Source organism: Gallus gallus, chromosome 2 (genome assembly GCF_016699485.2).
Source record: "Gallus gallus isolate bGalGal1 chromosome 2, bGalGal1.mat.broiler.GRCg7b, whole genome shotgun sequence".
Classification (NCBI taxonomy): domain Eukaryota; kingdom Metazoa; phylum Chordata; class Aves; order Galliformes; family Phasianidae; genus Gallus; species Gallus gallus.
The window spans coordinates 129,050,137-129,066,162 of record NC_052533.1 but is presented as its reverse complement, the minus strand read 5'-3'; the positions used below and the strand labels follow the sequence as shown (position 1 = coordinate 129,066,162).

Below are 16,026 nucleotides of genomic sequence, written 5' to 3'. Positions count from 1 at the left end.
GTTAAGTAATGAAAACGCATTGAAGAGCTCCTGCATAAACCTCATCCCACATCATGATAATGCTATACAGCAGTGTTACAAATACTGAATGCAAGTTATTTGTATCCAAGCTGGAAGTTATTTCATGGTACTTTCCCTCTTTTAACACAAGCCACCATCCTTCTCACGGACAGCTTTACTGAAAGCCCAGCAGTGACAATGGGAGGCAAAAGCTGTTTTAAAACAGGTCATCTTTATTAAGGAAGTGCTCAGTCTTACCTGGGTTAAGCACAGCAGCCCTGTTGAAAGTAAAGCTTTGCGTGGATTACTACAATAAAACACTCCTAAGCCCCTGCCAAAGAAAAACCTGTGGTTACAAAGAGTGACAAAAAAGCTACCAATTCTAAACTACTCTTTCCTATTTACCTAAGAACAAAATTAAGAGCATATTATTGGATTACTGAAATCAGTAGCAACAAAAAGTATTCAACTGTGCACCTATTTTTTTTAATGACCATATGAATTAATTCATTTTCTGACTCAGGAAATTCTTTCTTGACTAAAAAAGTAAATGTAAATTGCGATGGATATGCTATATTATTTATATGTACGCTGGTTACTTGCTGTAAAAAAAGAGAGACATTATTAACTATTAAATTATTGCTGAACGCACAGTAAAAATGCAGTTTCGGTGAAAGCTTTCCATTTTTAAAAATATTACTTAACAAAATTAGAAGTCCAAAAAAAGAATTTTTAAACCTATATTCATTTTAATTAATGTATCTTCTCCTTGTAAATAACTGATCTTAGTGAGAAAAGAATTAGTTATTTTTACTAAGGTTGTGCTGGGGCATGTGTTATTCTGATTGCACCCTAATTATACAATTTTCATTATTCTTGTTTGTGTAGAACAAATACTACCATTCACATTAATACCTAAAACTCTGATCAAATGTTTATTTTGCCTTTTCCCAAATGAAAGAATATTTTATAAAAGAAAGTATCTGTTAGGAAAGACTTTTCAGATACAGAATTCAAACAATTGTGGACAAGAATGCTCAGCAAGTCCGGCACATGGTGTCTTCATATATACACTATAAAAACGTTTGTCTTTCATCCATGCCTAAATAAATTCAAAATATTTAAATGTGTGTCAGTGTTTAGCTATAGCCGCCATAAACTTCATTCACATTCGTCCACTTCTTTTTCAGATATCAATCAGATAGAAGAATTCACCTTTTTCAAATACTGAGAGCTTTTGCTGTACGCTATCCTGAAAATACCTTTTGTTGGCTTCACATCAACCTGTACGAATCACCTATTTCAAATAAACCATAAACAGGAAAAGAAAACATTTATTTGGATTTTCTGATACTCATTTTTAAGCAAAAGTGTAATCTTTAAAAAGAAATATGGAAACTGGATAAAAATGTAATTTTGTTTACAGGATAATTTGGTTTTTTGTTAGTTTGCTTAACTGCACAGCCTGCTAACTTTTGAATCTCCCTAGTATGTTTGGTAATGTTTAGCAGAATAATGACAACTGCTTCTTCTCTTGAAATGTCTTTTGATGTGAAATATATTAACATGAAAGAAGTACCAACATTCAAGAAATATCTCCTTTTGTTACATTTAGCTCCGCAAATCTGCCACTTCCATGTAAACCAGACTATCAGCAAAGCATCTACAGTATAATTTCACAACTAATCCTAAAAGCCAAGAAATTATTCAAAAACAGAACAAAACCCTTCATTACAGATACGAACTGAAATAAAATTCTTGCTTTAAATAGTTCACTTGTTTACTGTTATATTTCATATCAGTAATGCTATAAGTAGCTTAAGAAAAAATAAGATTTTCTTGAAGCGTTTTAACTTTAGTACAAAACACGTGTTCAGTAAAAATATAATCCTCAGCCTTCCAAACGTGACAGTGATGCTATTTTTCTAGCTGTTAGATAATACATGGTTCAGCTGTCACTTACTGTGCAGCAGTTGGTTACACAGAATGAAATGAATCATAATCGCAGTGACTAACCAAATTAATAGAAGCACGCTGAATTAAAACTCGTGTTCCCAAACTGTCTTAAGGCCTGATTCAGCAAAAATATATTTAATTTCTAATCCACACAACATCTTCAGCAGATACCTGTTTATCCAGGCTTTTAAAAATAAGAAAATGCTGGTTTCAGAATGCCTATTAATAGTTTCTCTCAACAGCAAATCAAACCCTATTTTTTTTATTTATCAAAAGTGTTCCTACCAACTTCTAAATACACAGTAGCTAAATAAATATTGTTAAATTAATGATTTACTGACAGAAAAAGCATGGAAGATACTCAAAGTATATGTTGAAATCTCTAACTTACATTGGTACATGGAAGAGAGAAGCTGCGCGAGTTCAGAAAAACCTTAAACTGAGGTTATAGAGAAATATTTATTTCCATATGGCAGAAACATTCTGTGCTTTTAACTACTCATCTAGCAACTAGACTACCTTCAGCCATGATTTTCTATCTTCTGGCGGGAAATATCCACTAATCATTCCTGCTAGAGAATGCAATGCGCAGATTTACTTCACAATGTCCTTTTGTTGGCAAATACGTTTCATCCCACATACTGGAAGTATCTCATATTCCAAGGTCTTCTTTTAAACCTCATTCTTTGAAGGTTCTCTGAAATTAGTCTAAGAGATACATAAAATCCTAAGAATAACCTAGAACTAGGAAGGAAGCATACTCAGGTTCCTGGTAGCGAGTCTCAAACACTAAAGATATGGATAAATAAACATGGCCTAATTAATAATTTATTAAAATATTAGCCAAAGGTACAGATTGACAGACAGGCTTCTGAAGACCTCTAGAGAGCCATAAAAGTCAGTGCCAGTACAGAGCGTGGCTGTGGCACTTTTATTAGACCACAGAATGAAGTGTTCTCAAAGCCAGAACTCGGAGGGTGAGATTCAACTTACCCAGCTTAAGATGTCTAAAGGGACTCTATGTCTGACATACTCTATCTTCTTTTTAAGTCCATGGCCGGAAATAGGCTCTGCAGTTCATCCAGACTACATGAACTGCCTAATTTAAGATGAGACAGATTACATCCTGAAAACACCTCTTTTTCCATTGGCTCTAAATTGAATTTTAGAATTTCAGAATGTTAAGCTATTTTATATGTAGACGTATTACACTGCGGGTACTGATATTTGATCAGAATAATTTCAGAGATTCTCTGTACTCCATCCCAAACTCCAAATGTTGTAAATGTGGAATGAAACATATACCAAAACTGAGACAATTCCTTTCTTTAACCAAGCAGTTCTCAGAGTGCAGAACCCAAAGTCTGATTTCATGAGGACTCACAACCCAAACTTTTCTGTCTAGCCGTAGTTCTCTCCCATAAGGACACCTTGGCACCTAATAACATGTCATCAGTTCTTTTTTTGGGCAGGAATGTGAACAATCTCTTTCCACTATCCATCCACTTGTTTTCATTAGATGCTTAGTAATTAAATATCTTTGGCATCCCAACTTCTTTGTCAAATTTGTTCTACATCAAGCAACAGCTTCCACAGAAGAAATACATATAGCACAGGCATCAACTCTTTCCCTTACAGTATTGAAAAAGCCTTTCCAAGGATGTGCGAGCTCTGTGTTCTACACTCTTCTCAGCTTGAGAAGTTTTGAACACAGCTCTCTCTTCCCTAACCAATAAGCCATGGGCAAAACTAGAATGAGATAATTCTGCATTCTGCCTATGAAGTGTGTGTGGAAGAAACAGACCTGGGGGTTTTGGTTGACACTCGGCAGAACATGAGCCAGCAGTGTGCCCAGGTGGCCAAGAAAGTCAATGGCATCCTGGCTTGTATTAGAAATAGCACTGACAGCAGGAACAGGGAAGTGATCGTCCCTTTGTACTCAGCACCGGTGAGGCCGCACCTCAAATACTGTGTTCAGTTTTAGGCCCTTCACTGCAAGAAAAACATCAAGGCCCTCAAGTATGTCCAGAAAAGGACAACCAACCTTTGAGGGGCCTGGAGTACAACTCTTATGAGGAGCAGCTGAGGGAATTGGGATTATTTAGTCTGGAGAAGAGAAGGCTCAGGGGAAATCTTATCGCTCTCTACAGTTACCTGAAAGGAGGCTGTGGCAAGGTGGGGGTCAGCCTCTTCTCCCATGTAACTAGAGGGAATGGCCTCAGGTTTTGCCATGATGATTCAGGTTGGACATTAGTAAAAACTTCTTCTCCAAAAGAGTGGTCAGGTGCTGAAATAGGCTGCCCAGGGAGGTGATTGAATCACCATTCCCTGCAGGTGTTCAAGAAATGTTTAGATGTTCTACTGGGGGACGTGGTTTAGTGAGGAAATATTGATGGTAGGTGGACGGTTGGACTGGATGATCTTGGAGGTCCTTTCCAACCTTGGTGATTCTATGATTCTTTGAAAGTGTGGACAAGCAAGAAAAAGTCTATACAGCTTGTCATTAGGATACTCTCCAGAGGCAAATCCTAGTTGTTGCTCCATGGGCTGTATACGCAAGTGCTCTAATACAACATTGTACGAGGTATCTGATACAGACAGAATGCAATTCAACAGGGATGTAGACCAACCCCATATGTAGCTGGGATAATCAACTTCAGAAGACAACACAGGTAGTGATTCCCTCAACAGCAGCTCTGCAGAAGAGTACGTTGAAGGTACAGTAGATCCCAAGCAAACTGTGAGTCCACTTGCTACACCATAACAAAAACCCCAAATATGCATGACACTGACAGTATAAGGGAAGTGAGTGCTCTAGGTAGGACATATCACATTACCCTTGCACTCTCCCCAAACCCTTGTCTGCAATACTGTGTCTCATTCTGGACACTGTATTTCAGAAAAGTTCAATTAGAAGGAATACTGAGAACAGCAACAAGAATAGCCAAAAGTCTATAAAATATGACCTGTTGAGTCTACAGAAAGGAGTCGATTCTCACCTACAGGAGGAGATACAATCCCACATGTGAAACATACTAAAGGTTGCAGCAAAGAGTAACAGAATGTTCTGCATTTCCAAAGTAGCTAACAGCAGGAAAGAGGTTTTATGTTAGGAGAAAAAAAATCAAATTGTAAGGATAACTACACTGAGAAGCAGAAATAAATTACCTAGGGAGATCCAGGAATCTCCATCCCTGGTTAGGTCAGTAGTTGTATTTCTCTGTTCCCATGCTTCTCAACAATAAACTGTCACCTACAAAAAAACTTCATACATATCAAGATCGAGAAGTTTTATGCCAAGATCTGTTTGGGCCACTCCTCATCTTTTCCTGTGTAGGCAGCACAGCTCTTGCAGAGCCAATTAGCTTGAACTCTGTATATGTCTTGCAATGTGCTCCTGCTTCAGCCATGAAATCTATTTATTGCATTGGCCAGGTGTGCCCTCACAGCTGGGAACCACTATATTAGACAAAGTAAGTGTCAGGAATTGTTCTGTTATAACAGGTCACACCTTCAAGCAAAGGATGAATTGGAAGGCCTCTTGAGGCCTCAGCCAGCCCTATTTTCTATTGGTCTTTGGTTGTTGGTTGTTTTTTTTTTTGTTTGTTTTGTTTTTTTTTTTTTTTTTTGAGCTTTAAACAGCCTTACAAAACCATTACTTCTCACTCACCTTTTCTATAAAAAGAAAAATGTATACATACATCAAGAGTTGGAGCAACAGCCCAGGGAAAAAGATTTATTACTAACACACTACAGTTCTCATTTTTGAAAAGCTATCTGGAAGATGCTTGCAAAACATTTTCCAAAAACTACAAGTGATCGTAACTCACAATTTCATTTAGAAGTCAAAATATTTGTATGATAATACACATTCTAAAGAAAGACTACCCCCACAAATACAGAATCCTACTGCCCTGCTATATCAAATACTTAGTGATGCTGTACAATCTGTGAGATAGCACATGTACAATTATAATGCAGTATTTGCTACAGGAAACAATTCACCTTAAAAATAATAGTACTGAACAGACAAAGCATTTAAGCAAATTCATGTAAGACATAAGAAAAAAGAATCAATTCCAATAAGACAGTAAAAAGAAAATCGCTTATTTATGTTTTAATTAAAGTTTAAAGATTTTCTCTGGGAATTTTCTAAATAGAAGCAATTGGATTTTTTTGTAACAAGTTCAGCTCTTGCTGACTACAGCTAAAACAAAGAGGGTATCTCAGTATGGTTGTAACAACATCTTAAAGTCTAAATCAAAGTTAATATTCAGGCTCTGTCATCAAAACTTCAAAACTCCAAGTCAAGTGGACTACCTGAAACTCCTCCCCATCAAAATGCATGAATTTGATTTCAGATTATCAAAATGCAACTAAAATAACCCAACAAAAATGTTTAGGCAGAAAAATGTGATGGCAATCGACATTTAAATTCAAGGATATAAAAGAATTGTATTTCACCTTCAACAAAAACAGCAGAGAACAGTATAAATTACTTTGAAATCTTACACTCCTAAAATGAAATATATTAACTTCTTAAACACACTGCTATTCCCCTACATGATCTTGCACTATTACATTAGCTGTTACAATCTTGGTCCTGACTTTGCAGCTTCAACACAGTACCTTGGGGAAAAAAAGAAAACAAACAAACAAGAGGAATCAGTCAAAGCAGAAAAACCTACAATTTTACTGTATCACCAGAAGTTCAACAAAACATGAGAGACAGTTGCTGGAGTTTACTGAGCTTAAAAAAGCACTACCAGACTAGATATAAACTGTTGTTCTTAATGAATTATAATACAGCCTCAAAAGCCAGTTACAATTTGAGGTTCTAATAGATCCTCCTATGACAACATGCAGCCTTTCAAGAGACATACTCTAAACTTAGCATGGAAAACAACATAGTTTGATTTGAACTTAAATGTATTTCAGTTAATTTGCCTGAATTACAACTAGTACTGAATGCCATTTTTAAAAAAACAGTTTTAAGTAGTTTCTTCTCACTTATGAGACTGAATTTAAAAGACTCACCATTGCTCATTTTTAAAACATATTAGTTATCTATGATAACTTTTAGCTACTAACCACGATATAGCAAGACAAATGGTTATGATAGCCTATATGGTCTAGACTTCCTCAAAAAACTGTCCCCATCTCAAGACTCACTGTTAAGGTGTAACATCTGCAGCAGTTAAGTAAGCATAGAATAGATCATAACTAATCAATTTTTTGTTTCTTTTGGGTTTTTTATCTTCCTAAATTCTTCTTCTTGTAGAGGAAAAAAAAAACATCTATCAGAGAAATGCTGGGGAAAAAGGAAAGAAGGCAACATAAAGATTCTTGCTAGAAAACAAGAGCTTGAAAAACAGAGACCAATATACATCGAAACTTTTATAGCCTTCTGACTCTACAGGATTGTAAAGCTTTAAGGAAGTCAGAAAAGCAGAATGAGAGGTGACATTCACTTCAAAAATTCCCAAGACTGCTGTGTTCACCTTATAGATAAAAAATGAACATTTATGTACATGAGTAATCTCACGAGTGGTTCCACTGGATTAAATTTCAAAGTTCAAACCATTGTACTACTCTTTCCTCTTTGTTACAGAACTTTGAATATGATTTAACTATTTTAAAACTCAGTTGGCAGGGTAAAAACATACTTTATTTCAAGTTATAAGCCTTAGTTCTAGAGTAACGTTTCTTTGATGTAGTTTGTACTTAAAATACACACACTAATTAAGCTATTGTTTCAATGGAAAAATCAATTGTTTGACATTCTCAGTTATTTAGATGTTATCTAGTTCACAGACATATGTGCACAAAATCCAGAACGGAACATTCAGCCCCCTAACCCAACTTCCAGAGACCGCAGAATTTCACCCACTCACCACTTACTAGGATACAGTCCTCATACCTTGAAGTATAGTCTACATTCTTGCCTTTAAGATGCAAAATTAAGTACTGTCTTTTGGCTTCAAAGAGTGTAAAAGCAGATTTATTTCACAAGATACACTTTTCAGAAAGCATATATCAGCCGGTGATAACTATCTCTTTTTTGGGTTCCTCATTAACTAAATTCTGTATCAGCTTTTCTATTTTTCAACCCCACATGATTTCAGGCCTCTCTATGCCCAGCCCATCCTGTCTGCACTTTTGGAGCACTGGAACAACATCAGCACTACTGCAGCTTTCTGAAATTTTACTTAACATTAACATTAGCAAACCCAGTAATTAGCGTTACTGCCAGTCTGTATGATCTCCAAATACATTCTGCTTAGTCACTGGCAGGAAGTACCACTGCTATTCTTTGTAGACAGGGCCCGGAAGCATGCTAGAAGCTCTAGAGGACAACGGTAAAGCCTGGGTCTTCTTGAAGAGCAAATGGTACAAGGCGTAACATCCTGACAGGTATTACTTACAGTATAAAGTGTCTAACCACGTGGTAAGAGACAAGACTAAGGAATAACAGAAATTTTGAGTGGCCAAAAAGGCAGTACAAATTTGTTAAGTGAAAGAAAGGGGAGAAGATTAAAAAAGAAAAAAAAAATGGGAGAGAACAGAGAACGAGGTTGTAGGAAGGGAAAAGGGAAGGCAAAAGAGGCAAAAGGAAGCAGAAGGAGATAAGGAGATTTGTTCATTTTCTCAATTCTACCTACACTTATAATTTCCACTGTCACTATTTTATATTGCCTAAAGTTATTAAAGACATTTCGATCATATTTTTCTTTATAATAAATAGAAACAAAGGAAAAATGAGTGGTGTAGTAACAGCCTACTCGGATCAGCACTCTAAATTCAGGCAAAACTAAGTATTAAGCCATGGGACAATACCTCAATCAACTACTATTGCCTGAAGTCCTAGTTTACAACGTGGCCAAAAGCAAATATTTCTGCGTTACTCACTGAACTTCAGAATTTCCCATATACACATCTCTATGTTGGAAAAAAAAAGAAAAAAACAATAATCACCACCTACACCTCCATCATCGCTTCAGGCCCAAATCCAAATCCTAAACATAGACTCCTTTGAAAGCGTTGTAAATCAGAGGTGATTACTCATAAAGCAGGATAATTATTTATAAAGCAGTATAATGGTTGTTGAGCTATTTACACTGCTGGGACTCACAGCCATGAGTCCGTTGCTTCCTTTCCCCCAAGCCCAATATCCTGCCCCACACAGGAGCCTACACAGCCCAGCCTCCTCGCAGTCTCCTTGTCAGAGGTTTAATTTCAGTCATTTATTACCATGGCTGTGAAACCACAGACACAGCAACTGAGTACACACAAGGCCACTGCCACCCACACCCTCCTAGGGCTGAGGACCTGACAGAGTGGGAAACAAAGAGTCTCCTTCTCCATCTAACCCGCCATGCCTCCATCCATTCTCTCTCCCTGGATAAAAATGATGGCAATCCCAGGTGATTCTGGTCACATGCACATACAGTGAGAGATCTCCTATAATGGCCTCATGGTAAATTTAGGTGACACCACGCAAATGTATGAAAAGTTGACTAATGTCATGATGAAACTTCTATTGGGAAAACTTGCCTTCTGCTGGGCCAAACTGCCCATACCTCTGGAAAGCTGAAAAGTGTGAATTTCAGAGCTGTGAGTCTCAGCACACAAGCAGAGCACGTTATCTTACTTATAGAATAGCTGGGTAAAGGAGCTGGGAACCTGTGGTCCTACAAGTAGATGGCTATAAATGCACACCATACAGGCTGAAACAAAATCTTCACACATAATGTCAGCAACCTAGCATCTTCTACAAGTGATTTTTCTGTGCACATCCTCTTTAGCCAGTCCTTTGATACAGAAATAAAGTGCAAATGAGAAGTAAAAAGGCAGACCATGAATCTCATAAAGCAATTCACTTAGAGGAAATGGGTTACTTAAAATCCACTAGAAAGCTAATGCTCACAAAACTAGAAATTATGAGAGGAAGGATACACGTAAGAGTAAAGTTTTTACATTTTATGCAATATCCAAGAAATTAAAATACTCACAAATACAGAATTTGAAATTATGTAAATATTTCTATAACAAGAGAGAAGGACTTACACTCCTCATACAGACATAAGCTTACTTTTTCTGAACATTATGCATGTTAAATACTATGTTCAACATACGTACAGTAACCTTAACAAAAAGGCACCTTCCCAGAACAAGACATGCAAAACGCACTCCAAGGATCCCATCAGTTTCAAAGAACAGGCAGTCAGAGCAGCAGTTTGCTGCCTGTACTCCTTTAAACACAGAAGCTCCACCACAGGAGCACAGTGCACAACTGTAGTGAGGCATATTTCACACAGCAAACCAGGCCAAAGGAAAGAGCAAATCTGGAAAGCTTCAGTTTTACATGCCATCATGTTCCAGCAAATCCTGGCAGGAATTCATGCTGACCTATCACTATTAGTTGCTACAGATTACAACTCAATACCATCTGCATTTCTTTTCTCCAAAAAGAGTAAAGCAAGCATAAGGAAAAGAAGATATGTATCTATTTTAAATCCACACATATTTACCCCAGGGAGCACAAGGAAAAAAATAAACAGTCCACATTACAGATGTGAGTCACACTACTTAATGCACTTTTGGAAGATGCTCAAATACCACCGTGATAGGCACAGCATAAGAATTTGAAAAGCACAAAATAGAAATAGAATAGAGAAAGGAAGTAGAGTCCAGGGACTAGCCATTCATACTAATATTCAATCACCATGAATTATCTAAAATTTAGTAAAGACCCATGCGTATCCCCTTCTACAATAATTGAACTGTTATTGTGCTCAGATCTCTAGTCATCAACTTTTGTTTCAATCATCTTTTTTTTATCCTCCTAAATTTCTCCATGGAATGAAATGACACAATTTTATTGCTTAGTCAGACAAAAATACCTTCCACTTCAAAAGGAGCTTGCCTTCGAGGAGAATTACAGTTGAACAAAGACTGCAGGATTTAGCTCTATATTTATCTATATGCAATAACAGTAGTCCATTCATCTAAATACACTTTTTTTTTTCTTTCTTCTTCTTTCTCTTCTCTTGACAGAAGGAAAACATCTGTCAAGAGAATTAAGCTCAGTAATACCTATCTAAAAATGCAGAACACGCTCTGGTATGACTGGTGGAAGGTTGTGATTAATAAATCTGTTGGCATTTCCAGAATAAACACGCATCTGATGGACCAAGGAGCCACTTCACTTAAGAAAAATGAAACTGGCGACTTATTCATCTGACACCAGATCACTTCTTAGTATCCTACAAAATATTACAGGCCACCTATACAAATTCCACTGAGAACAGCATTTTCATAAGAGCCTGTTTCAGGCTATCCTTTCTTTATAACCTTTAAGCCACTTCCCTCACTGCTCACACAGAAATCAAAAGGAAACTTTAATGAGAGCCTAAACCCCACCTAAAGTTTCAAGTTTGTCTTTAGATTGTGACAAAGCCCTTTCTTTTGTTGATTGTCTGCTTCCAAGATTCTAAACAGTTTATTTTCCCTCTGCAGGCTGAAGAGTTCAAACTGATCCTAGTATCACATTAAGATCTTAGATACTGAAGTTACCACAGAAGTTGCCAGGAGCTTTCTGTAAGTCTAGTATTGTATATTTGAATTGCAACTTGAATATTTTTCCATTTCCTTCTTGGTTAATGATTTTACGAGTGCAGAGATTTTAGACAGACATGTGCATTTATATACTATTCAGAAATACAAAGAGTGCAACTTGCTTTAAAACAAGTGTCACAATATCAAGTCAATCAAGTAGCATTAGGTTGAAAGGTATTTAGTTATAAAACTACGTATGGCACTTTATTTCCAGTGCTCACATTACGCTATTGTTCTTTGAGATGTACACCTAATAAAAACATCTCTTGAAACAGACTTTCACAGTTTAGATCACCTCACAGCTCCATAGCTGCCATGTAAGCGATAACTTCAGTGCAAGCTTTTGTTAGGATGATTAAAAAAAAAAAGCAAAGAATCTTGGAAATAGGCTTCGGGGCAGGTTCCAAGCACGGAGCTCGGAGGGCTGGCTGGAGCTGACATGCCCACAGCACAATACTAATTCAGTGCTTAAACTTGCTGGGGTTTGGTACGAAAAGAGGCGCTCGGTGCTTCAGCCTCGCGGCGTTGCTAAGAGCAGTACCCGCGAAAGGCGCACATCGCTCCTTTTTAAGCAGGCACGAGTCAGCACCACGGCGAGGGGACAGCTCCCAGAGTCCTCCCGCTGCAGCCGGCGGGGCTCGGGACCGCTCGGCGGGGCCGCTCTCCGCCCGCAGCAGCCCCGCAGGACGAGCCCCGGGCCCGCAGGGGCGGCGCCGCCGGACAGCTCCCGGTGCTGAAGCTCGGCCGCGGGCTCCCGCTTGGAAAGAGCAGCGGGGCGGGGGCGGGCGGCAGACACGTTGTCGGAGGAAGATGGCGGCTATGGCAAACCCACCGGGCGAGGCGGCCGGAGCCTAGGCCCCAGCGGTCCCGCCAGCGCGGGGCAGTGCCGCCGCCGCCCGCCCGCAGTCCCGCCGGGCCCCCGCACGGAGCCCGCTGCCGCCAAGCGCCGCCTCGGCCCGGCTCCCCCCTTCCTGCCGGCGGCACGCGCCGGCTGAGGACGGCACCTGTGCGGCCATGTTGGGCGCCGTGCCCCCGCCGGCGCCGGGGCTAGCGGAGCCTCGGCCGCCGCCCGACCCGCCGAGACGAGCGGCGAGCCTCGGACCCCGGCTCCGCGCCGGCCCCGGCCGCGCCCCGCCGCCGCCCGAGTGGCGAGAGCCAGCCCTGCCCGGCCCCGCCACCCCGCTCCGCTCCGCCATCCCGCCCGGCCGCGCCGCCCCAGAGGGCCGGGGACGGGGAAGGGACGCGCCCGCCCTTACTTGAGCACGGATTGCTCCTTCTCCTCTTCCTTCTTCTGGCGGTCCATGACGGCCAGGATGATCTTCCGCTCTTCCTCTGTGAGGTGGCTGAGGTCGGGCATCTCGGGCTGAGTCGCCGGCAGCGGCTGAGGAGGCGCAGGGCCGCCCCGGGGCCCGGCGGGAGCCGACATGTTTGGTGGGAGCTCCGCGCCGCTACGGGAAGCGCTCTCCTGGCTCCGGCGGCAGCGGCGGGAGCGGCCGGCGCGGGGCGAAGCACATACAAATCAATAGCCCGTCAGCAGCCGGCAGCCTCGCGGCGAGGGGCGGGGTGCCCGAAGCCCCGACCTCGCAGCCACCCGCCCGGCCGCCGGCTCCCCGGGGGCGGCGGGGCCACGGGGGCGAGCGGCGGGGAGCGGGGAGGGGAAGGGCCGGGGAGGGGAGGAGAGGGCGGGATGAGCCCCGGAGCGCCGCGCTTTAGGGGCGAGCGGGATTACCTCGAGCGCCGAGCGGGGAGAAGGGGGACGGAGCGGGGGGCGGAGGGGGAGAGCGGAGCCGCGGCGCCCCGGGGCGCGCAGCGGGGAGAGCCCCTACGGGCGAGCGCCGGTCCCGGCCGCCGGCCGCGGCTCATCGTTCCTCGCCGCCGTCCATGGAGGGGGCCGCCTCCCGCCGCCGCCGCTCCACGGCCGAGCCGCGCCGCTTCCTGCCGCCGCCCCGCTTGGCTGCTGCCCTGCCGGCTGCGGGAGGGAGGCCGCCTAACCCATCGCATGGCGGACGGCCGGAGTCACGGGAGGGGGCTCCGCATCGCCCCGGCGCCGCCGCCCCCACCTGAGTGGCGCGGCGCGGCGCCTCCTCCCGGCTCGGGGCGCGGGGCCGCCTGCCGCCCCTAGCGGAGCTGAGCGGCGGGGGCCGGCGGGAGCGGCCGGCACTTCTTTATTTAAATAAATCCAAAAAAAAAAAAAAAAAAGAAAGAAAGAAAGAAAGAAAAAAGGACGCGATAAAAATCACGCGAGGAAGGACAAGGAGGAGCCGGCGCGCGGGGAGGACCGAGCCCAGCGGTCAACGGGGAAGGAGGGACAGGGCGGGCGGTGCGCGGCCGCCGCCGCCCCCACGGGTGCTGCCCGGACGAGGGATGAGCGGAGAGGGAAGCGCGCTCGGTGGGGCCGGGATCCGGGCTGCAGGCCGGGGCGAAATAGTCGGCGGGGAGGGGAGCGGCAGGGCCGGGCCGAGCTCGCAGGAACCGCCCGCCACAGGTGGGGCCTGGAGCCGCCCGGCCCCCGCAGCCCCGAGCCCTCGGAGCCCTGCTGGGGCAGTAGGCTCAGCACCAGCGTGGCTGACAGCCCTGTCAGGTAGAAGGTGGTAGAGGTGAAGAGGAGCGATCTCCTTCCACCCTAGAAACCAGAATAAACCTCCCAACGTGCCTGTGCCACCTGTATATCCTGTACCTCAGCTGTCAGTTTGATGACAAGAAATAGTTTCTGGAGCATGAATCGTACTTTACCAAAGATGCCATCTAGCCCCAATAAATGGGAAATAACCTGTCCAAGAACAGTGGAGGACCAGGTGAATCCACATCCGTGGGTCTTCAATCCGTCTATTCAGTTTTTGACCCCTCACTGCAGGAAAGATGTCAAGGCCCTGGAGCGTGTCCAGAGAAGGGCAATAAAGCTGTGAGGGGTCTGGAGCACAAGTCTTATGGGGAGCAGCTGAGGGAGCTGGGATTATTCAGTCTGGAGGAAAGGAGGCTCAAGGGAGACCTTATCACTCCCTACAATGATCTGAAAGGAGGTTGTTGCAAGATGGGGATTGGGCACTTCTTCCTGAGTGACATTTATTGGACAAGAGGGAATGGCCTCAAGTTTCATCAGAGGGGGTTCCAGTTAGATAATGGGAAAAAAATTCTTCTCACAAACAGTGGTGAGGTGTTGGCACAGGCTGCCCAGGGAAGTAATTAAGTCACCATCCTTGGAGGTGTTCGAGAAACACACAGATGTGGCACTGAGGGACACAAGTTAGTGGGCACAGTGGGGATGGGTTGGCAGTTGGACTAGATGATCTCAGTGGTCTTTAACCTTAGTGATTATATGGTTCTGTGATCTACAGATAGTAGAGGTCTACCTGTGGTTGCCTCACATGAGACAACTTGTATCATCTGCAGATCAACTGCAGGTGTGGTGTAAGCATATATAGCAATAATAAAGTGGTTTTATAAGGTTTTGTTTGGACAGTCTGAACTCTCCAACACAGAATGTACATTTCTGGAGCTGGCACTATTTTTAGTGGGCTATACCATCAACTTACAACCAGGTGAGAAGGCCTGAAAATGAAAATCTCCCTGAAAGTTTCACTAACTGAAGAGCTCTCTGTGATGTTGTGCTGAAGACATCATTCTTTTGGGAAAGCAGGTTGTGAAAGAACAGACAACCAGACAATCATGACAGGTTGGCTGTGCTAAAACAAAAGTAACCCATACCTATCATCAGGCACATATATTCATCAGATGTTAACTTTGCCCAAGAAATGTCATTGGTATCTGTAGCTGAAAGGAGCCTGTACCTGTTTTGGATGTAGCCTCTCACTATGTATAGCGAGCTGTTGTCCTACACAAACCATTGCACAGAAACTGAGCGTGCTGTATTTGAGCAGACACCCTTAAAAAATAAACTGTGATATTCATCAAGTCCTCAAAGCATTCTGCTCTTCCTGTCACCATCACCTTCACCTTTCCAGCTGGATTCCAGCCAGCTGGCTCTCACCCAGTTCCCTGTTCCTTCCAGGCACCAGATAAATCTGGCATCCAAGTCAAAAAGAGGAGAAAACGTAGAAGTCTGGGTCATCAGATTACCAAAGATGGTAGAGTCCTTGTCAATCTATAAATGTTTGCCTCTCCTCTCAGTGGAGCAGAAAGCCAGTGCCCAAGCTGTATCTGAGAACACACATGGCTATAGGGTGGGTGCCGTCTCAGAGGTCAGGTAGCTGAAAACTGAGGAACAGGTTGGGTGGATCAGATTGTTTTCTGAATGGCATGCTTGACTGACAATTCTAGGGTTTGGAGTGTTTGATCCAGAGCAAACACAAACAATTCATAAAATCTTAAATAAAACCACTTCTAAAAGCTTGTTCATGTCTCATGCCTGCAATTCTGATTCAACAGATAGCTTGAAATATTGAACTAAGTATGCCACACAATATGTTGAAGGTATGGATGAACATCTGAGAG

General features: G+C 42.9%; 1 protein-coding gene across 40 annotated transcripts in view; it reads right to left on the bottom strand.

The window, feature by feature from the left end:
• The window catches only part of RIMS2 (regulating synaptic membrane exocytosis 2), a 445,399-nt gene extending 432,265 nt beyond the window's left edge, over positions 1-13,134 (bottom strand). For all 40 annotated transcript variants that reach the window (XM_040696415.2, XM_025148070.3, XM_046937976.1 and 37 more), the window contains exon 1: positions 12,831-13,134. In XM_040696415.2, coding sequence (XP_040552349.1) covers positions 12,831-13,000 — 170 coding nt within the window. In that variant the 5' untranslated portion in view covers positions 13,001-13,134. The remainder of the gene's footprint in view (positions 1-12,830) is intronic.
• Positions 13,135-16,026: the final 2,892 nt, after the last annotated feature.